This window comes from Neodiprion lecontei, chromosome 5, assembly GCF_021901455.1.
Source record: "Neodiprion lecontei isolate iyNeoLeco1 chromosome 5, iyNeoLeco1.1, whole genome shotgun sequence".
Lineage (NCBI taxonomy): Eukaryota > Metazoa > Arthropoda > Insecta > Hymenoptera > Diprionidae > Neodiprion > Neodiprion lecontei.
Genome location: NC_060264.1, coordinates 20,116,657 through 20,138,777, shown reverse-complemented (window position 1 = coordinate 20,138,777; position 22,121 = coordinate 20,116,657). Strand labels below are relative to the sequence as shown.

Here is a 22,121-nt window from a genome sequence, read left to right as displayed (position 1 = left end):
TTGTAAGGCGATAAATCGCAACATCATTCAGACTGATCTATTCTTTTGTATTTCGTATCTCTACTATTTCACTTCTAACTAAATAAAATATTCTTATTACCGGGATATATCCCATACATACATACTGGTACAAGAACATCCGTAAATTACTTGACGCAACGAGGAAAAAAAAGGTCATCAGGTCCGGAAGATAACAGTGTACAAGCGTAACTTGTGGGTAACCGCAAGTGAGCTGGACGTTTCTTAATTCTTATTGAAAATTCCTCATCAGTGAGTCAAGGTCGTTTTTACATCTGAAACATTGCTGATACTATAAAATCCGACGCCGTTGTACTATCGATAGGAAATCACTCAAAGATAATTTCTCATTTCAAGTTACACTAAGCTTTACATGTTTGTTTTTACGCGCATACATGAACATCGTCCAAAATTCAAAACACGGCTCAAGATACAAGTATTGTGTCGAGAAAGTATCAAGATGTTCAAAAAATGAATTTTTTTAATTGAGTTATATTGTGTCAGCTGTAGATCCCAAATACCACGGTTCAAACGATACGACATTCGAACGCGTGGCTGCCCGTGCGCTCGCTATCAGCAAATGACGCATTCGCTCCTCTCTAGCGTCTATCCATTTCGAAGGTTGGAGGACGCTCTGGACTAAGAGCTGACGCGCATGTGACGAACCGTTATCTGCTGGTGTCGTCAGTTCGTAATGGCAGTCGCTACTGCCAACGTTCAGCAGGTGTCACTGCCTACAAAGATGATAACACAAAATAATAAAAGCTGACAGTAATCTTTTACGGTTATAAATGCAAACTTTGATAATAAGCCCGCGTTTAACACCGTAGCTGGGAAGTTGAAAAAATACAATACGCCTACTTGTGTGTATTTACCTACAGAAGAGAGAGGGAGACAGGCAACTGTGCACATATTCAACTGATACCCACACGCGTGAGAAGACACACACGCATACGCGTGTTATGGGCCAGTGGTACAGTTGGCTGATAGTTGATATTGCGACGGTTATTAATTGCAATGGATACGTATAATTATTATGATGGTAATGAAACGTTATTACCGTAAATTTTTGCATCGCTGTCGTTGCGGTCAATTTTTTGCGTCGTGGATAAAGTGCATATATGTGTATAATATATAACCCGCAATAGTAATTGTTGAACTGAAACGCATGACTCGGTTATACGATTGTGATAATTGAATTACAATAAGAAAATACCATAATTACTACGCAATCGAAGGAGAATTTTTCAAACATGAAGAACAAATCGTCCGAAAGAAGCAGTAATGACGTTTCCGAACTGCCAGGTGTGAAATTTTTATTCTGATTTTTATACATAGATATATATATATACCTTTGTTCCGTTTTACAGTCATGTACCAGATAATTCCCAAAGCCGAGTTTTGCTTTTAAAACAATATCAAACATTTTTAAGAGGTGACTGTATTTAAAAAAAACCGTGGCGCGTTTTATGATGTCTGATCTGTTTTATCCGGCTCGGATGTCCATTAGTAATATATTTTCTGGGACCACAGTCAACACAGTTTTCAAGAGGTCATACTGACTGCCTAAAAAGGGCTTTATGCGTTCATATGCAAAACCCTGCGTAATCATGCGCGAGTTTAAAAAGACTCTGATATCCTTTTTTTCGATATGCGTTTCTAATCTGCAAGACGTTATACTCACTTAATCACACCTCGTGAGACTTATGTACACAATTATATACGAATGTCATAAAAACTTTTATAGAAAAAAAATCACTATAATCCAGTAAAAGACTGTTTATTGGAAAGTTTTATAAAATGTTGTTTTTTTTTCTCATGTACATAAGCTTATTTGTAACTCAAAATAAACAGTATGCGGAAAAAATTTGATGTCTGAAAGACGTTCGGCGGAAGTCTAAGTTTGTGGTTTAATACAAATTCTTTAAGAAGCGATGTTAATTTCTCATTATAGCATTCTATGTCCTTATCCATATGCCTGACAGTCCAAACATTATCAACGTTTTCTTCATATACAATTGTATATACAGTGCGTATGCAGTTATTGGAACATAACTTGAAGGCTCACTTTTAAATTTTTTCCAGGAAGATGACCGCGTAGTTGTTTTTTTTTTTTTGTAAATAACTGTAAGAATTGTTCACTTTTTTGTAAGCACGCGTCGTCTACATGAAACTTTAAAAATGTTTCAATACTTTTGAATGACGCCTAAGGGGCATAGCCAAAGAAGAATACTGAGACTGTGAGCAAAGGCCAGTTTTTTAATGACACTCGGCCTATTGTATCCTAACTGAACAGAAAAAATTTCCGAAAATTTCAGCTCTGTAACCCAATTGTTTCCCCTGTAATCGAAAAAACATGATTATTAGTTTTCATTTCAGTTAACATGGATATTTATGATGGACTTTTGTTACTTCTTTTTCCAATACTTATCGACAAAAAACATCAAAAATAGCTGCTTTTCTTTAAATAAAAAGAAAATTGCAAATGGTTACTACAATGTGTTTCTCTCCAGGTACAATTACAAAACTTTCACAAAATACTGGTTTAGAGTGTCTTTTAAAAACTCGCTGAGGGCAGTTTCAGTATTTTTATATAGCTGTACCCTTTTGCTGAGACATCGTCATTTATTCAAGACATTCGTAAGACAGTCTTTGTACGTTTTTTTAACAAGATTTTTGTCTGTGGAAGAATAAAATTTTTTGTTTTTGACAATAGAGATCCAATTTAGGGCATAAAATGCTTGACCGTTTTCACGATAATTTTGTCTTTATTCTCTACGTCTATTCTCTGCTTACAATTCACGTCTGACTATATCAATCTTTAAAGAAATTGCAATTCACCTTTAATAATGTGCATAAAAGCGATAATTTTATCCATCATTTGAAAATTTAAATTAATACGTGTCGTCGGTGAATTCGAACCGTCTCGTGAATTCTCAATCTCGTTCCTTCGCGTCTCCTCACGATGGATATTGGGTTTCAGGTGTGGTTGCGGCGATGCTCGACGTTCTGGACGACAAATGTGAAAATGTCAGAGAATCTGTATTCGAGTCGATTCAAAACATAACCAAACTGAACCCGGTCGTCGTTGTACACGCCTCTTTGTACTATTTGGAACTTCATCCCAAGGTACATTTTCTGACGGTCATCAAGAATTATCAAATATAATTTTTTCATTCTTCCGCGTACATTTCGATCCTATTTCATTTCAATTTATTTATAATTTTACAACAAGATTCATGAGATTTCCGTGCCAAATAATTATGAAATTCTTTATAAAAAATAATGTCTTTGATAGATCTATTTTTTGGAATAGCTGTGATCAACGTTATGAGAGCCAAAACGGCTCCTTAGCTTCTGTTACTAAGGTTTAACTTGTTTCAAAATTCTCAATCCTTTTAAATTTCAACCAATTCGTCTGGCTGGTAAAAGTTTCCGGCTGTACATTGCTTCGAAAAAATTTTAGACCTGAAAAGCTGGTGAAAATTGTAACCAAATACAAAATATTCTTGACTTGATGGGTAATTTTTCATGTGAAAAGATTTCTGCCTCTCATTCGGCTCTGATACTGAGGGCGATGGAAGAAACCTGCAAGGATCAATGCGCCTGCCTTGACGAAGACCTGGCAGTATCAGTGGCTAAAACTGCGTCTGAGGCATTGACCGGTGAGGGAAGCAAAGAGGCTTCTGACCTTCTCGTCGCGCTGGCAAAAAGCCATTGCGCCAACACCATGGGTCTGGTTTTACAAAGGTAAGCGAGAGAGGTTTTTTTTAAAGACCCTCATCTCGAAAACCGCCAAATAATTTGACGGATCACCATGACAGCGATTTTTCTGTCAAACTACGGAAACAATTTTGTTCATAACTGATACGATGCATGTATTTCATTTTGTTGTTTTTTTTTTCATATTTCTGATACAAAATAAAGTACTGAAAAATATCAAGTTTTTTTTCTATAAATTGGTCCGATTTTCACCTCTAACTGAACTTGAATGGAAATGGCAAAAAAGACTCGACATTTTTCAAATTTCGTACAGATAATTATGAATCGTTGGAACAGAATCTGAGTTGTTCCGTGAAAATTATTTGCTTTCCATCTCAAACTTGACCGACATTAGTCAGAAATGGTCGGAATCCTAATAATCCGGAGTATTTTTTTTTTTTTTTTAATTTCCAGCAGAAAGCGAGATTTCTAAAAAATATGAGAATGCTTTCCAGAAACTGTCTAAAATTTCGTCCAATTCGTCAGATGTTGTGAGATTATTTTAAACTTTTCCAGAAATAATACCGTTTTTTTGCTCAAACCACTTAAAAAACACGGTATCAAGATGTTTCTGAGAAATATTTGAAAGAAAAACTATCACGAGAAATAACTAACAACTTTTTTCATCAAATTTGGAATAAAAAAATAAAAACAAAATTTATTTCATATGAATTCATTTAGTTATATGGCAAAATATTACCAGACACGAATTTTCACAAAGCTTGACGCTTCTTTCAGATTAGAGCCAGGCACGACAGCTGACCCAAAAGTAATTCGAGCACTAGGAATGCTTGCGGCTAGCAACGCGTTCGGTGTTGTGCCCTTCTTGAAAGTCGCTATGAGTGTGATCGTCCCAATGTTGGGTGGGACTCGAGAGGATGCCCTGAAACAGGCATTTTGCTACAGTAAGTATCGGCGAGACCAATTAATCACCCTGGTAAAAATAATTCTATGAATTTCTATGAAAATTTCTATGGAAAAGTGTAGGGTTTCGGCCGATTCATAATTTTTAAACTTAGATTTCGTAACAATTCGTAGATTATACTCTACGAAAAACAACGAATTGTTGCGAAATCTAAGTTCAAAATATTCCGTCAAAATTCGTAGAAATTTTTATCGATATTCATAGAATTATTTTCACCAGGGTTACTGATTTTGTAGAATAACAAACATTAGTTGTTTCATAAGACTCACCTATTAAAGGGGGGGGGGGGTAAGGTTTTGCACTTTCGAAAAATCGAATTTTTTTTTGTCTTATCTTATTGTTAAACATTTCAAGAATATATTCCCAAAATTTTCAGTCGATCTGAACAAAACTCTTGAAGTTATTGTCTAGTTAGTCTCCTGCCCTTTAACACTATAGCTCTGACAGCTGGTATACAGCTTATTCACTTCTATCGTTCTGGTCCATTATCCTGTTTCGAGAATATTTTATTCAGTAAAGACAGGTAATTAAAGCCATAAAGACATATTTTATATTTGTATGTCTATACTATACACTGTACAATATTTTAAAACGAGAGACGTGCGTCAGTTTGTCGTTGTACGTTCGATCGTGCGCTTGTTATTTTTTCTCAAAACTACTTTTTCAAAGTCCGTGTTCACTGCCATTCAAAAACTGCTTGACCGATTCTTTTCAAACTTGGTACACATTTTCTACATATAAAATACCTCCCACCAACGTTTGGTTAAAATTTTTTTTTTACAATAAGGGTGTTTCCCACCCACAAAATGGCGGAATTTTTCGTGGAAAATAGCAGTTTACACTTTAGATGGCCATCAAAAATTTTTGAATAAAAAAAAAATAATCAAAGAAGATTGAGAGGAGGATTTGATGATACTTTGACTAAATTTTAATGGTTTTTGATATCAGATAATTTCCGACCGAGATATAGTGAACACCGCAAATTGTTTTTTTTCTGCGACATTCTGGGGCAAGCTCTGTCACCGGCTCGTTTTTCAATATTTCAGCATGAAAAAATTACAGAATATTGTTAAAAGTATACTTAATAATGTAGAAAAGGTTTGACTAAATTTGCTCAATCCATACCTTTAAAAAAAATTCACAAAAAAAGTGTTTTTTTTTCACGCTGAAACCCTTACCCCCCACCCTTAAGCACTCTTCGAAGCGAAACGAGCGATCATCTTATCTATATTCTCGCGTTATTGCAGCTATAGGAAAATTTTCCGAGGCAATAAACGAGTATTTGGTGAACATAGAAGAGGCGCCGGACTCAAACATCGGCAAAGATCTATTTGATACCGAGATGCTGCTCGCCTATGACACTTTGGCCCACACGTGGCTGCCGGCTAGCCGAGATCACGTAACGACGCAGGCAATTGTAACCGCAATTGGTCCGATATCGACTCTCCTGCCTCCGGATCCGCAGGGTCGACGACTAGCCAAATTGTTGCCAACACTTTTGAACATGTGCAAGAGATCGAACCTCCGATTAGCTGCAACGAGGTATTGCGCATTTATTGAGCGTAGTTTAGTAGGAGAAGCCAGCTGAATAAATGAATGAATTTTGGGAATTTATACCTCGAGAACCAATTATTCAATCGAATTGGAGTTTCTTTTATTTAAAATAACGAAAATTAAGCTTTGTAAAAATATTTTTTTAGTCAGCATCTAGAAATAGGAAGCATTGTTATTGACAATTATTATGCCAACCATTTCGCTTATGATCAGTGAAATGGTTTGTGGTGCCGGCCATATCTCGATAACGACTCAACCGATTTACTCCGGATTTGGAGACAACTTTCTTGGATAGTTTCTTTCTTTCCCACGACTCCGGGTTTAATTTAACTATCATATTGTCTTGTCCAAAAAATTCGAATGTCGGTAATTTTTGATAAAAAATCGAACGTTCGCCATATTTTGCTAAGCGAACAGAAAAAAAATTATTTCGGATCATGTCCAAAGGGATAAACCAGTATCAAGAATAATGTCTTGAAACTTGAAGTAAATCGGCGGAGCCATTTTCGAAATATCGTAGGCGTCACAAAACGTGTCATTGAGTAAAATGGTTCTTACGTCATCGACAATAACAATACTCCCTATTACATGGCGTCGGATCAATACTTTTTTTGAATACAAGAAACCCCAATCGAATCGAATAATTGGTTGTCGACGTATAATTTTCCGAATTTGAGAATTGAATTTGGCTCCGATAGAAAATACATAGACGATAATCGTTACCGATTTCCAGAGTACTGGCAACCTTATTGAATTCCGCGAACGAGGAGAACAAAATGGTCATATATCCGATGATAGAACACATCCACGGAACTCTTTCGGACATGGTTTGCATTACGCCTTTCGAAGCCTCCAGAGAGGCAGTTTTGACTCATTACGAAGTACTCAGATGCTCCAACGCTCTTGTTTCGCTTTACGCTGGAGAGGGACTCGATAGGTAAACGATTTGATCGACGAATTATTCGCGGATTGTGTTAATCGGCGGTTTCCGTTGTTTCAGATTCTTACAGCAGCTCAAATCTCCCAGCGCTGTTCAGAGATCCAAAGCACTAGTCGTCCTTAGACACTTGATAAACACGCTTCCAAACGAGGTGCGAAAGATTTTTCATTTCGCGCATTGTTTACCATGAAAAATGATTACTGTCGTCACTTTTTCAAATCAAAAGAATCTAATTTTAACGGGTAACGAGGAAAAACCGCTCAAAAATTTCCATTCATTCTTAACAATGATTTCATCCGTTTTTCAGGACGATTCAGCTCTCCAGCGAATAGCTTTAAGCTTACAGGAGTCTCTGCACGAGGGAAACGCCCGTCAATTGGTCGGAGCTATCGCAGCAATCGCTGCAAGATCAATGAAGCTTTTGACGCCTGATCAGCGAGCTTGTTTCGTCCGATTCATGGTAGGCATCCAAATGATTACTCATATTTCTATAATCCATTCTGTCCAAATAATTATTTTAATTGGTCCAATTTGATCGATAGCTCTTCAAAAATTAAGACCTTCAATTTGGTATTTAATATTTATTTTTTACAGGTAATGCAGTGCAGTTCTAAAACCGATGAAGGACAATCCTGCGAAGAGGCTCTCAATTTGCTTGCCACAACAGTCGATGGCGCCGAAAGCTGGCTGTGGTCTCTTTTGCTGAATTCTTTGGTCGATCCTCTTTCTTCTGCATCGTCTGTAAGTGATGCAATTTCTATTTTTATATACGTTATTTCATTACTGGACAAATCGTTACAACAGTTTTTTCATATTACTTGTACAGGTCTGTTTGTCCAGTTATTATCAATTTTTTCAATTTTTCAATCGCTGTTATAGATTCTCTACCGACTTTATAGATTTATCTGATATTTAAGACATTTTTAAATTATTCTAAAGACGTTGTTACCATTTTTCAAGTGTGTTCTATTCTTATTCATCATTTGGAAACTTCTACCGTTTTTTAAACGTCTTTCAAACCATTTTTCATCCACTTGTGAGTCTTTTGATATTATTTTCATAATACACGTTTTTCGGAAACAGTTTTTCAATTCGTTTCTCTTCGATTTTTATAATTTTTTATCGTTTACTTACAATCTTGAAAACTTTGTGATAATCCTTTGTCGTAGTTTAACATATTTTTCAAATCATTTTTTCTTGTTAATTGTTTCATTTAACCTTTAGCTGGCACCTTTGGGTCGTTCGTGATCTAAGAGTTTGCAACTTTTAACTGGCACCTTCATCTGGTATAACATTACTGGCACCTTGGAATTGATTAAAATTAAAACTTTTTGTTTCGATCTTTTTTACTTTTTAACAAACACTCGAGTGAATGCCCAATGAAAATTGTAGTCAAAATATTAAATTGCTATTTTTTACCAGATGAAGGTACCAGCAAAAGTTTAATTGCAGCAATTCAAAATCACAGTGAAAAAGTTAATATACGAGTCGTTTTTCGTTTTTTTTTTCAGGTAATTCCAGTAACGCGTGCATTGACGTCAATGGCTGTAAAAATAATCCAAGACGAGCAGTACGAGGAATTAAGAAATAATTTCCATGCTTCCCTTGTGTTTGGAAAGAGCCTGGAATTATTGGGTGATCATCAAAATCACGTTGCCGTGCTGTCATTTTTAAAGTCCACAGCTCCGCTGATCGGGTCCCGTTTGGAAAAACTTTGGGATCCCAAATTGACGAAAATAATAATCAAACTACAGAACGATCCGGCAGCGAATAAACTAGATCATTCTTATGGGTACGAGGATTCATTTTGCAGATAATTTTCAGCGTTGAATGTCCTTATCATAAAAATAGGTCATTACAATTTTCCTAATTTTCTCAGTTTCACTGAATTTTGGCCTTGAAACTTCTTTTACACTCGCTGTTTTTTTACATTCATCTATCTGTGTGCTGAATTTTGACTTACTACTTTTGCAATACCAAAAATTTTCGCTGTCTCTGTGTTTATCTTTGTACAGTAATTCACCGTAAAAAATTTCACGACCGCTGCACGTTTGACATTTTTTTATTTTCTATTGTTAAACAGTAACAAACAGAGCCTTTCCTCGTAGTAATCCACAAAATTATAAAATTATTTTGTAAAGTTCTGTTCGAGGCTTAGTTTTGATTTTCAACGCAGCCAAAACCCTAGAAAAAAAGCTCCTCAAAAATTTCTGGAACCAAGAAAACTTTAAAAATTTTTTTCAATAATTCTCAACGTTTTTCCGAAATTAATTTTTCGTACGAAAGTAGAGTAATTTTATCAAAATTTTCTAGAAGTGTTCGAACCTACTTGTCAGAGATTTTTCAGAAAAACTGAGAAACAGTTAGAAGAATAGCACACTAAATTCTGAGTAGATTCACAGGAGTTTCTGAAAGAATTTAACTTGAGTGTCTTTTTCCACTTGAATAAATCTCTTTGAAAAAAAATCTAGAACTCGATTTTGTAACAGCGCGGATCCCTGGGAAGAAGAGATCGTCGAATTATTAGAAGAGAGCGTACTGCTTGAGGACGAATCGTGGAGCAAAGAACTATCGGACGATTTGGTATCACGAGTGGCGAACAAGCCAGGAGTCGCTCCGTTCCTGGCCTCCGTGACGCAAGACGTTTCGCACACGCAGCTTTTGATCGACTTGGCGAGAACTCGTCCCGACGACAATTGCTACGCAAGAGGTGTCGGAATCTGTGCAAAACACGAATTGGAGACTGTCCTAAAGCTGATGGAAGAATCCTGCGTCATCGAGGATTCGAGAAAAGTTCCGGTCAAGCTTCTAGGACTCATGAAGGACCTCAAAGCTGCCGCGACCGTCGAGGCTGCCAAGGCTGGACTCCTTAGGTCCTATGCTGAGATCGCCAGGAGAGGCAATGCCAAGGATCTGTTTTCGCCGCTCGACGATAATATCCTACCTTGGATTATTCGACAGTTGCACGAGGCAAAGGAAATATCAACCAAGCTCGCTGGACTTCTCGCTCTTGAACAGGCAAGCACAATTTAGTTTTGCACAAGAAAATGGAATGCTATTATTGTTTATAGATGAGTTGACTTGAGTTGACTGAGTATACCGTAAAAATTCATCGAGATATAATGAAAAATGGTCTTTCATGGATTTATCTTCACCGAAGATACGATTATCCTTACTTTCGTGAACATAATCAATAAGACGAGATTATCCTTACTTTCGTGCAGATGATCAATGATACAAGATTATACTTATTTTCATCTAGATCATCAAGAAGATAAGATAATTCTTATTTTCATCTAGAACGTCAATAAGATAAGATACTTCCTATTTTCATCCAGATCATTAATAAAACCAGCGTTAAAATTTTGTGTCTGTAATTTTGAAGAAAGATTAACCCACAAGGAAAAATAATTGAGCTCCGGAAGAAAAGTAAAACCAATCATACCAGTGTCGCATTGAGCATCATATGTCCATTTTCAATTTCTAAGGTCGGAGGGGCTGCTAATCCCATGAGATTACCAGAGAGCACTGGGTTCCGCATGAGAGGACCAGCATTGGCTTCTGTCCTAGCTTTACTTCAGACATCGTCTGGACACAGACCACTTCAGCTATATTCGGCGATACTCAAGGCAGTCATCTCGCTGATGTATCCTTCATTTAGCGAAGAAACGATTAAAGTCTGTTAGTTTCAGAGCAAGCACGATTTAATTATTCATTTATATATAAATAAATTGGAGCAGGAACTATTTTTACGTGAAACCAACGCCTTGTACACGGTAAATTGGTTTACTCAAATTGGCAACGAGCGGAATAATGAACGATTTTAAGAACTGAATTTTTTTAATCTCCAAATGTCTGATCCTTGACACGGTTCATAGAAGGATACCACCACTTCTAAGTCCAGAAGAAAGAGAAGTCCTGCTCAGCACGCTGATTCACAAAGTTGTCCCTGCAAGTACCGAAGTGGGTGTTTTTATTTTTGGATACAAAAGGACTCCGCAGAATACTTATAGGAATTGGTATTGGCATTGGTGTGGGAAATTTAGTATGTTGTAGTATATACCCTCCCGATGAAAATTTCTTACGGCCACAAGTGTTGAAAATTAGAAAAAAAAAACAGCTTTTCACGCGTGTGCCGAGTCTCTGCGAATCGACTGTGCAGTTTTTCCGCGATATATTTTATTTCATCGGGAAAGTATGTACTACAACATTTTAAAATTTCAGCCAATTTGACCGAGAGCCAATTCCCATAAGGATTCTACGGGCTCGTTTACACAATATTCATGGTTTGTTGTATTCGGTTTTGGAGAAACAAAATTTTTCGAACCACATAAAAAAAACATCTCCAATTGAATCTTCTCTTACAGCTTATCAACCACCGAGAATTTATAACGCAGTCACAAAAAATTATAGGAATTAGCATTTCCCAAAATAACAATTCGTTTTGCGGTGTTAATTTTTTATATACTTACATATATATGCATAACGGTAAAAAAATTTCACACCATGAGTTTCAGAAGCCTAAACTTCTTATTTTTCTCGTTTCTTCGATAACTCTGATTTTATAAATACAGTAGATACAATCTGATTGCAAATATTTTGTTTAAATGTTCTATTCACTTTCGAATGATAACTGTTGTAAAACCGTATAACCAATGTTGTCGACATTTTTAGATCAATTCATTGCTGCTACCGGATGAAATGCAAGTATTAAATAGCTTGGGAGTCGTTTGCAGTGAAGTGGTTGCAGATTCTTCAGACGCACTGGCAGAACTGAGCCATTCTCTTTTACCTTGGATGCAAACCGGCCTGTATTACGAGAGGAAAGCTGCACTTCTCACCCTTCGCTGCACCCTCAGGTAGATAATTAGTATAATTTCAAGTTACTCGAAAAGCCGCGATAAAATCAAGTAATTTGATAAAAAAAATCTGAAAATTGGAACGTTACATAGAAATTGTTTAAATAACTGATATAGCTAGGCAATTTCAATACTGTTCATGTGGAAGTGAAAAAAGTGAAAAAAGTGAAAAACCAAAAAAAAAACGCGCGACCCAAAAAAGGGGAATAAGAGTTTAATTTGTTTTTTATTCTCACTGATATGGTAAAAACGAAATTTAAAAAAATGTCGAAGAATTCTAGTCAAGTAGAAAGTTTAACAGAAAATTATGTAACTCAAGATTAAAATAAAATAACACAATTAGTCCGTTTGTTTTGTTTTTTGCCTTCTTAGAATATTTCATTAATCGATGATTATCTAGACTATAGAAAAAATTATTTTATGAGCGAATATGCAGTGCATAAATTACTTATGATGTCGATGCGTTACAGATCATATCACGATTTACTCAAGTACACATATCCGGGTGGCAGACTGGAGCCGGGAAAATTACTGGGAAGAATTTTATCGCGAAGCACAGATCCAGAGCCGGTTTTCAGGTCGCTGGTAGTCGACTGCGTTGCTCTAATCCTGAGTATAAGTGCCAAGCATAGATCGACGCTACCTGACAACAACATAGATCACGATCTCAGCGAAATAAAAAGAGTGATAATAAACGAGGATCTGAACACGCTTTACGAAGGCGTTAAAGTGAGTGAAACAAAACTTATTGAAAACAGGCCGAGGGGATATACAGACTATAGAGTGAGTTTATCTGCGGATCGACGCGTGCACCTTATTCAAACAATCGGAGTTACAGCTCTCATTTCAGATTGAGCATCGTATCCCGCCACGGCCATTCCAAACGTTGTCAAAACAAATGATACTCAACGTTGTCAAAACAAATGATACTCAATGTTGTCACAACAAAGAATACTCAACGTTGTCAAAACAAATGATACTCAACGTTGTCAAAACAAATGATACTCAATGTTGTCAAAACAAAGAATGCTCAACGTTGTCAAAACAAATGATACTCAACGTTGTCAAAACAAATGATACTCAACGTTGTCAAAACAAACGATACTCAATGTTGTCAAAACAAATAATATTCAACGTTGTCAAAACAAATGTTATTTAACGTTTGTGATGACTGTGACAGGATACGATGATCGACCTGAACATGAGCTGTAACTCCGGTTACTTGAATAAAGCGCACGCATCATTCCTCAGAACTACTTAAGGGGGGATTGACTTTTTTTCGCAAACTTCTCTCTGTTTTCTAATTTTCTGATGAAAAAACTACACAACGGATCAATGCGAAATTTGGCATGTGGATTTGTCTATCTCTTATCTATTCATAAAAAAATTAAAATACTATTTCCTCCCAAAAATACGCCTCCCGCCCCCCTAGACGCGCGATGATTTGAGTCTTCCCATCATCCTGCAACAGAACCCTAAGACCATTTTACTTTGCACACATGTATCTGTCGTTTTCCCTTGAGAAATTCTATGAAATGACATGTTACCACTATTGCCACTATTTCCACTATTACTACTATTACCACTACTGCTACCGTCGCAGCTATATTCATTATTATCAGTGTTTCAACTATTACCACTAAAAGCACTAGATTGTCGAAATCCTTGTTTATAATACCGAGATATTCAATTTTTGCTTCTATGGAAAGGTCTTCGTAGCTCGAATGTATACAATATACTGCGAAATAATCAATATAAATTTATGTAAATCCGAGTCTACCAGTTAAATAATTAATAAGGTCTATCGATATTTATAATCCAACCAACACCCTTTATTGATACTTCTTCTTACAGACTTTGGCCGCAGCTGCTAGTGAAAGGGTCGCTGGCGGCGAGGCCGTCGCTTTGGCAGAGGGGTTAATTCTCGATCTGAATAGTCGAGGGGACGGCGGTTTGGCTTCTGCCATTTCCCTAGCTCAACATTTTAAGGTCAGAGGCACCGACCTGGCGCATGCTGCTGTTCATCTAACTTGTACGCAGAATATACGTACATAATATCTATGATATGTGTTCGATAGAAAATTTTCTAACTATAGTAATTACGCAATTAACTTACAATATCTTGCACCTACAGCTTCGCGAATCTTCTGCCACCTTTCCTTTCTTCTTTAACAATGAATTAAAAGTTTAAAGTTGACTAATTGTTGAGAACAACACGAGTGTTTGGGAGAAAATCTACCGTTCGCAATTTTTGTAGAAGTACAAAAAAAATTTTACCTTGGAAGTATAAATCTTGCTATCCTGGAATTGTTATGCTCTCGACGTTTTCAAAACAGATTAAATTATATTAATACTAATTATTTTGTCAACTTCTAATCCCAAGCTTAATTCGCCTTACTATCGCCATTTCTTCAGTGATTATTGGATTTTTGATGGATTGATATTTTTTTAACGTCTTTATCCAGTCCAGTAATTTTTTATGAAAAATAATCAATGGATATTTGCCCAGTAAAATTTGTTCTATTATTTTGTCATTATACCGGATCAAATTTTCAGCTGAAGTCCTGACGCAGCTTAGACACATTGAAAATGCGAGCTGTAAAAAAGGCGCCATCAATGCAATTAAGACACTCGCGACTCATCATCCACACGAAGTTGTCGAGGCTCTTCTAAGGCAACCTTTGCCTTTAAGCAAAGACGCTGAGACCTGCTGGAAGGAGTTTGCAACAAGCAACGAAATCGGAATACAGGTCCAAAATTATTTTAACTGATATTTCTCGATTCATCGAACAAGCCGTCAAAGCTTCCTAAATTCGTATATAATCTTCGTCAGTTGTTCTTATTGTTATAATGATATTTATTTTTTTATTTTCAATTGATTTGAGTTCCGAATCTATTCGACTAAAATTCGATTTAAGATTCGTCTTTAGGGTTCGGAATTTAAATTCTTTTACTCTTCAATGTTTATTTTTCAAAATTCTCGATTGATTCGTTTTTTCCGTTTTACTCATATTGCGAATATTTTTAAATCCATCGTACTTGATGGCAAGTGATCAGTAACTCTCTCTTTTTTTTTTTGAGCAGGTTCTGGACTTGCTTCTCCAGCAACTGACGAGCAACAAGATGTTAGAAGAAAACGGAGTCAGTGCAATATGTCAAGAGAAGGCTCACGTCGCCTCGTTTTCTTCATTAGCAGCGGTAGTAGCCCTCGGTCATTTTTTCCAAGCAACAAACTCAGATTTGCTCATTGAGAAGCGACTGTCCGAGCTGATTTTCGCTCTCCTGGCCAGCATGGCTGCTTGGCTTTATGCCAACGCTCCAATCGCGTCTCCAAACTGCAAGTTCGGATTTGTCCCGAACAAAGAAGCCTACAAAATAAATCCTCATCACGAAGCGTACACTGCACTTACCCAGGTCCTAAACGTCGTTAATCCGAATGTCGCTGGCGGGATATTAAATGGATCTGTAAGTATTGCTTTCAGACTCACGAAAACATAAATCCACTCGTCCTGAAATCTTTGACGGCCTTGAAAATATCATTTAGTCTATAACTCTGGGTTTAGTATAATCCTGTAAATATTCTGGGATTTCAATCGTGTTTTACCAGGAATTTATTGAAAATCATTTAGGGAATAGTGTTCGATTTTTCAATTTTGTTACTCACGCATTCACATTGTTTTGATTCTTTGATTCCACATTTTCCATCAATTTTTTTACTTATAACGGCAATGTTGTTTTATTTTTAAAGGATCACTATCCTGGCGTAAATTGCTTTCGGAAACATACTTACGAAGTTTCTACAAATTTCATACTCAAAAAGTAAATTCAATGTCAAAGTCAAAGCAAATTCAATAGCTCGCAACGTTTGCTCATCTTCCAGGTGTTCGAGTCCGACTGCAAAGCGGAGGAAAATCTCATATCTACGGTCTGTTCAGTGGTTAGATGCATAACCAGCAAAGATACGATAGTCACTCTGGCTAGATCGCTGTGCCAGCTGGCCACGAGCACAATTCCAGCGCAGAGAGCAGTCTCAGCTGCTTTCTATTCGGAACTTGTTGGCAGGCCTGGTTGTGGTGATGTTTGGCTCGAGGCGATACTGAACACTCTTCACGAAGCCACAGCAGACTCGTCTCCGCTCGTCAGAAGACTTGCCATCATCGGACTGACCCGAGTGTCATACCTTGATTCTGATCGGGTAACGTATTTAAGCTCCACTTCCACTCAAGGACTCGCTGAGTCAACAGTTGTAAATGAGATTGTAAATCCAAGGAAATCGAATGACTTAAAAATGTTTTTCGAAATTATGAAGAATTGATCGAGGTAACTAGAATTATTAAAAATCAACGGGAAAGAAATTACGCCACTTAGTTAATATTTTTAAAAATTTTGGGGATGTTGTTTTATTCATGTTCACCATAATCGGGGCCGATAACATTTATCGGAATTTATTCACCGAATTTCTTTCCAACTTCCAAAATCAACTGTGATTCCCATTCATCTTTAAGATCGATGTCGATTCTTGCCTTATGGATAGATAAGTTTAGTATGCAGATTTTTTTATGATCACGTGCTTTCATCGATTTCCAATTTATCATACGATTTCCATGTATTTCTAACGTGTTTTCAGCATTATGAGTAATTTTCAGGCATGTATCGCGATTTCCTTATCCAGAAATCATTAGTATAATACATTGCCTAATGAAAATTGACTAATTGATTAACAATAAGTTGATGGAAATTGATAAACATCATTCGAAATCAATATCAATTGACTGAAATTATTCATGTGATCTTCAAGTGAATTATGAATGAAAACATGGAGCTCTGACATCCGGTGGAGAAAAATTGCACTTCATTAACCATGCCATATTTCATTTTAAAATACCTTTTTCGTCGTATTTTCTCGAGCATATTAATTCCATGCGCAAAAACTAAGGCTTTAGAAATTGCACCGAGTCGTCTGTACTTCCGTACTTGACTGATCGACCGAAAACAATTCGCTGACAGCCCAATTTTCGACGCCATATTGCTTAGCCACGCCCCAACCTATAAATCAACTGTCAGAGTAATTGAATCTGTATCTATTTTTTCGTCAAACTGTTCCAATTAGTTGACCGAAATAATGAATCCTAAATTCCTCATTTCAGATCGAGGAACACATAGGAAGTTCAATAGACACTTTATTGGAGCAGCTCGAGGTGCCGGCCGGAAGTGAGGGCGGAAATGGAGTCGCTTTGGAATCGCTTCGTGGCTTGGCAGTGCTTTTGTCGATAAAAGGTCAGCGGCTACCGAATCCACGAGTCATTCTTTCCCTGAAGCCTTTCATCGAAAAAGAAAATTGGGAGATGAGATTGGCCGCCATTAATGCTCTCGGCGCCATCGCTCACACCTGGAAATCTCTGTCCAGTAACGCCGACGAAGTTATGTCTGATCATCTTCTTGGCTGCTTACCGTGCCTCATCGTCAGACTGGAAGATCCAAATCTGGCGGTTGCTAAGGTCGCTAGAGTAAACTTTTGAAAATTATTACATAGACTGAAATGATATTCAGAATTTTTCAGGCACTGATTTTAGCTTTAAATTTTTGAATATTAAATATATTCAACTTTTCGGGTGATAAAGATACTTTCTCAACGGAAAAAAATGAATTCTTGAATTTATAAAATACGGTTAAAGAAACGTTTTTTTCTCTTTGATTCGAAGAAACGTCATTTTGAATTACCAAAAAGTGATCAGAACATTTATTTGAATCAACAAAAACATTTCATTCACCGTGTATATTCAGTACATTGGATGAAATTTTTTTTGTGTACCTGCCTCAAATTTATGTAAATTTCAGCAAATCATCAAAATTCAATTAATTTGATTCAATACCTACATGTCATTTTTCGTGTATTTTCAACAGGCTGTAAGAGAAACGCTCCACGATTCGGCGAATTTCCTGCAATCCGAATCGCTGGCATTTATTATTCATACGCATCTGAGAGCAGAGAATAAATTGGATATCGAAAAATTCGTCTGCGCTTTGATACAGTGCATGATTCGAGAAATTCCTCAACGCGTGACTGAACTCAGGTGAGCAAACGATATTCATGTATCAAATTCAAATTTCTAGGTAATTGTTTAATTTTTCTTGCCACGCACTATCCTTGTTTCTGGTAATAACTCTTCATAGAATTTATCAATGGCTTATAAGAAAATCTTTTTCCAATTTATATTTTATTTATTGGTTGGTGTTATTTTCAAACGTGAAAAATTCAATGAGATCAAATATCCAAAACTTTCAGAACGTATACATACATGTATATATATATAAGCTTGAATTCGAATATTTTTATTTCATTCATATCTTACATCAGAATTGTAAAATTAAATAAAAAAAACTTACGTGTTTCGAATATAAAAAAATTCGAACTGTTCGATAATCTGAAATTTCTTCAGGCTACAAGAATTCGTGAATTAAATAACAAAATATTTGGCAAAAAGTTTCTGAAAATGAAGAGTAGTAAAAAAATTTAGAACATATTCAAGATGATCAATGAAATGACTCGTAGTTATCTCAAATTCACACGATTCGTCAGACATAAAAAAGATTTGTTGTATTTATCAAATATGGCGATTATATATGGTGAAATGAATGTTTCTTTCATTCAAAGAAATATTATTTGATTCAACAAACAAGTGATCAGAATCATAATTTGGGTTATTATGTGAAACCCTATTTATTTTGGATCAAAAAAATATTTCGCCACATTTGATTCGCCATGTTTGATAGATTCTTCATATTTTTTTTTTTTTTTTTAACTTGCAATGAAAACAGTAACTTTAATTTCCCAGAAGCTCAGTCAGTAGAGGATATTCTAGATCTGAGAATCCGAACGTCAGATCAACGTCGGCTCTCATTCTTGGCTTTCTGAAACCTCCAGAACCGGATGATGTTCAGCGACTTTTGCAGCTTCTGAGGGACACCGAGAGTATCGTTAGATCCCGAGCAGCTAAGGCGCTCTCGATGTGTTTCACCCTTTAATTCGTAAGATTCGCAGCATTCATACAATAACGCAGCATTCAATAATAATCTCCCAACGGCTTTAAACTTTACTGTAACTAATTTTAAAATCTAATAACGGTAATTATGTAAACTCTATCTCAGGATATCCAGGGTGATAATTCTTCATGCTGATTGTTTAAATAAAATCGTAATATTTTATTGAAAAGTTATGATTTTTGATCAGAATAGAAGCATGCGAAATTTTACAAAAATATCTTGTCTTAAACGTGGAATTTTCTCTTTGACGATTTTCATTATTAATCAATAATGAAGAAATAAACCATGGCAAATCCGGGTGAAGATCGAATTACGGTTGAAAATATGAAAATTATAATTCGATGATGAAAGTTTGAGGTTTTTCCACCTTAGTTATTAAAAAATTGAGTCCTTTGTACTCGCTAATTGGAGCTCAAATCTCTCGTTTCGGATAAAGACTGGAATAAAAATTGCCAATTTCAAGGATAAAATAAACAGAATGAAAAAAAGTGAAAATGAAACAGACTTTATGGAAAATTTTCTAATTTTTTCACGATTAGAATCTTTTATTTCTGCTGCAAAATCGAATGAAAACCAAAAATCTAGAAGGGTGCAAAATCAAAACGAAACCAAAAAATGAAGGAACAACGAATTTACTTATTTAATTTTACAGGCACCTGAGATTTAATTTACGCATTGTATTTATTGAATTTGTATATTAGATTTTACCCCAGTGGTGATTATGTTATATAAATACCGCCTATTGTAGCGTTATTATTTAGTTAAACGTATTAAATAAATAAAAAGTGATATATGCTTTGTTGAAATTTCGTGACTTCGTATAAACTGTATTCAAGATCTGGGATCGGCAGCAAGCCTCCTAAAATGAACAGAGAAGAAAAAAAAATAATTATCATACCATTCTCTGAAACTGTAAAACAGCTGCAAAAATTATGAAGCGGATTTAAAACCATTCGACAAAAAAATAGGCTCGACTTGTGTTGTCAACTTTAAGCACTTAATCACTCATTTTATAATTAAAAAACACCGAAAAATAGTAGAAAACATTGAAAATGCGACTTTTATTCCCGACTCAACCATAAAGTTAACTTTTTTTTACCTCAAAAGCGGGACGAAAGTGGCATATTTTTCCCTGATATGTGCCGGATTAAAAAGTTTCAATTTTCAAATAAATATTGCGGCCAAAATTGAGTCAGAAATAAAGTCTTACATGTAACATAGGAATAAAAGTTGACTATTCCCTTGGGTGATTAATCGCTTCCCGCGGGCAGTAAACCCACCCTCGGGAATAATCTTCGACTTTATGCCCTTGTTAAATAATGTACTATTACACACGGTGAAATTGGTCCGCTCTTTTGTAAATCCCAGAGTAATTTTTTAGATTATATCTAAACTCACGCGTCAATTGCTTTGGTAACGCTCAGATTCGGATCTAGCGAGGATAATTCCTTGGCTTCTAATGGCACGTTCATCGCGAATCGTGGTCTGAATCCTCCGTATGACAATGGCATTTTGTCATAAGGTAATCGCAGCTTATTGTCCTTTATTAAATTCCGTACCTTCTCCTTTTCCTCCTTACTTATCAACTCCGCCGTCATTTTCTCAGAGCTAATGATCATGGGATTTGATTCGACGTTTTAATCTCGAACTAGATACACAACTGCATGATAGCACTGAGAATAATCAATCGAAATGTATTTAAATAGTTGATGAATTCAAATTTTTTACGTCAGAAATTCTCTACAAGATTCAGATTTTTTTTTGAGGATGAAATTTCTTTGTAAAGCGGTAAAAAATATTTTAATCTGGAATATTTTATATGGATCTTTTATATTAAAGGTTGAACTAGCTCTTTCAACCTAAGAAAATGGCAATTTTCAACTTATTAACCGATTAAAACTTGAACCTATTATTTTCAGATTCAAAAACTATGCCAAAAAAAACGGAAAAATTATTCAAATATGATAAAGTTGATTGCTTTCTGTCGAATCTGCAATTAAAAATTCAATTCAACATTTTTTTCTCTTTAGAAAATTACCCACTTGACGCTTCTTCTATCCTTCCAGAACTTGGAAGTCAAGTCGACATTGTATGGCTCTCGTGAATAGTTCGATTTTATTGCCTCGTTTAGAATGTCTTCTGGAATATTAGGAGGAAGCTCTGAACGTAGCGCTAGCTAGCAAGGAATAGAAAATAATGGCAAAACGATTGGTGTAGAAAAGACGCAACGTCTAAAATTTTCATTATTTGGAGAATTTCGTTCATTTTGATAAAACACTGATAATCAATTATTCTTGAATGTTGCAATTGCGATGGAAATCTTACAAACTAGCCAGTCAACTTTCACCTGCAATGTAAAATTCCAGTATTTTATGTAAAAAAAAAGGAAGCGTCAGTAGGAAAAGTGTTGAAATAATTGATAGCTTTGAACAAATGTCTATAAAAATTATCCGATATGACAATGTTTAGATATTTTAACATTGGACACGAAATATTGTAAAACGGGTTCTTTTCTTTCAAATTAATATAAATGTGAAACTTTGAAAAGAACAGGATTTATACCGGTTGCATAAAAATGAGTTTCAGACTAAATATTTAGTTTCAATCGTTATAAAATTGAATTAAAAACAACTAATTGTCAATCACTGAAAAAGATTTTAAAGAATCAAAAAAAAGAATCAATTCGTTTTCAAATCGTTTATACCGAACACGATTTTGAAAAATATTAGATACTTTAATACATCGTCATTTATCATTATTTCTGGGTGAATTCCAGCAGTAAAAAAGTTTTCATGTTCTGAAAATGCGAAAGACTGAAAATAAACATCATATCTGAAAAAAAAAACATAACAAATCGAATCCTCGTGAGGTAAAGAATTGTCGAAAAAAATAAAACGATGTGACACAGAATTCTTGCCATAATTTGAGACACAACTTACTGGATTGACATTTTTTTCGAACACTGTATTCGGCAGACACAGCTTTTCGTTGGGACGGAATTCCGACCATGCTTCTTTAG

The 22,121-nt window shown here is 35.7% G+C and overlaps 1 protein-coding gene and 1 long non-coding RNA gene across 3 annotated transcripts; one reads left to right on the top strand and one right to left on the bottom strand.

Annotated features, from left to right (window-relative positions):
* Positions 1–481: 481 nt before the first annotated feature.
* On the bottom strand, positions 482–1,714 carry LOC124294816. Its single transcript, XR_006904744.1, has 2 exons — positions 1,371–1,714; positions 482–752 (listed from the first exon to the last, which is right to left on the bottom strand). It is a non-coding gene; the product is annotated as an uncharacterized LOC124294816 (long non-coding RNA).
* Positions 717–19,911, top strand: LOC107219383 (maestro heat-like repeat-containing protein family member 1). 2 transcript variants are annotated; one of them, XM_015657580.2, is made up of 22 exons: positions 717–1,323; positions 3,002–3,147; positions 3,560–3,768; positions 4,519–4,685; positions 5,953–6,247; positions 6,993–7,196; positions 7,260–7,350; positions 7,507–7,659; positions 7,794–7,940; positions 8,711–8,991; positions 9,689–10,217; positions 10,688–10,845; positions 11,078–11,162; positions 11,874–12,058; positions 12,529–12,787; positions 13,913–14,090; positions 14,615–14,808; positions 15,143–15,523; positions 15,939–16,253; positions 17,206–17,556; positions 17,963–18,132; positions 18,895–19,911. In XM_015657580.2, exons 1-22 carry the CDS (start codon positions 1,272–1,274, stop codon positions 19,082–19,084), a joined length of 4,740 nt encoding a protein of 1,579 aa, XP_015513066.2. In that variant the 5' UTR covers positions 717–1,271; the 3' UTR covers positions 19,085–19,911. The 2 variants fall into 2 exon arrangements, with proteins under 2 accessions (XP_015513066.2, XP_046598069.1); XM_046742113.1 differs by lacking the exon at positions 3,002–3,147.
* The last annotated feature ends 2,210 nt before the right edge of the window (positions 19,912–22,121 follow it).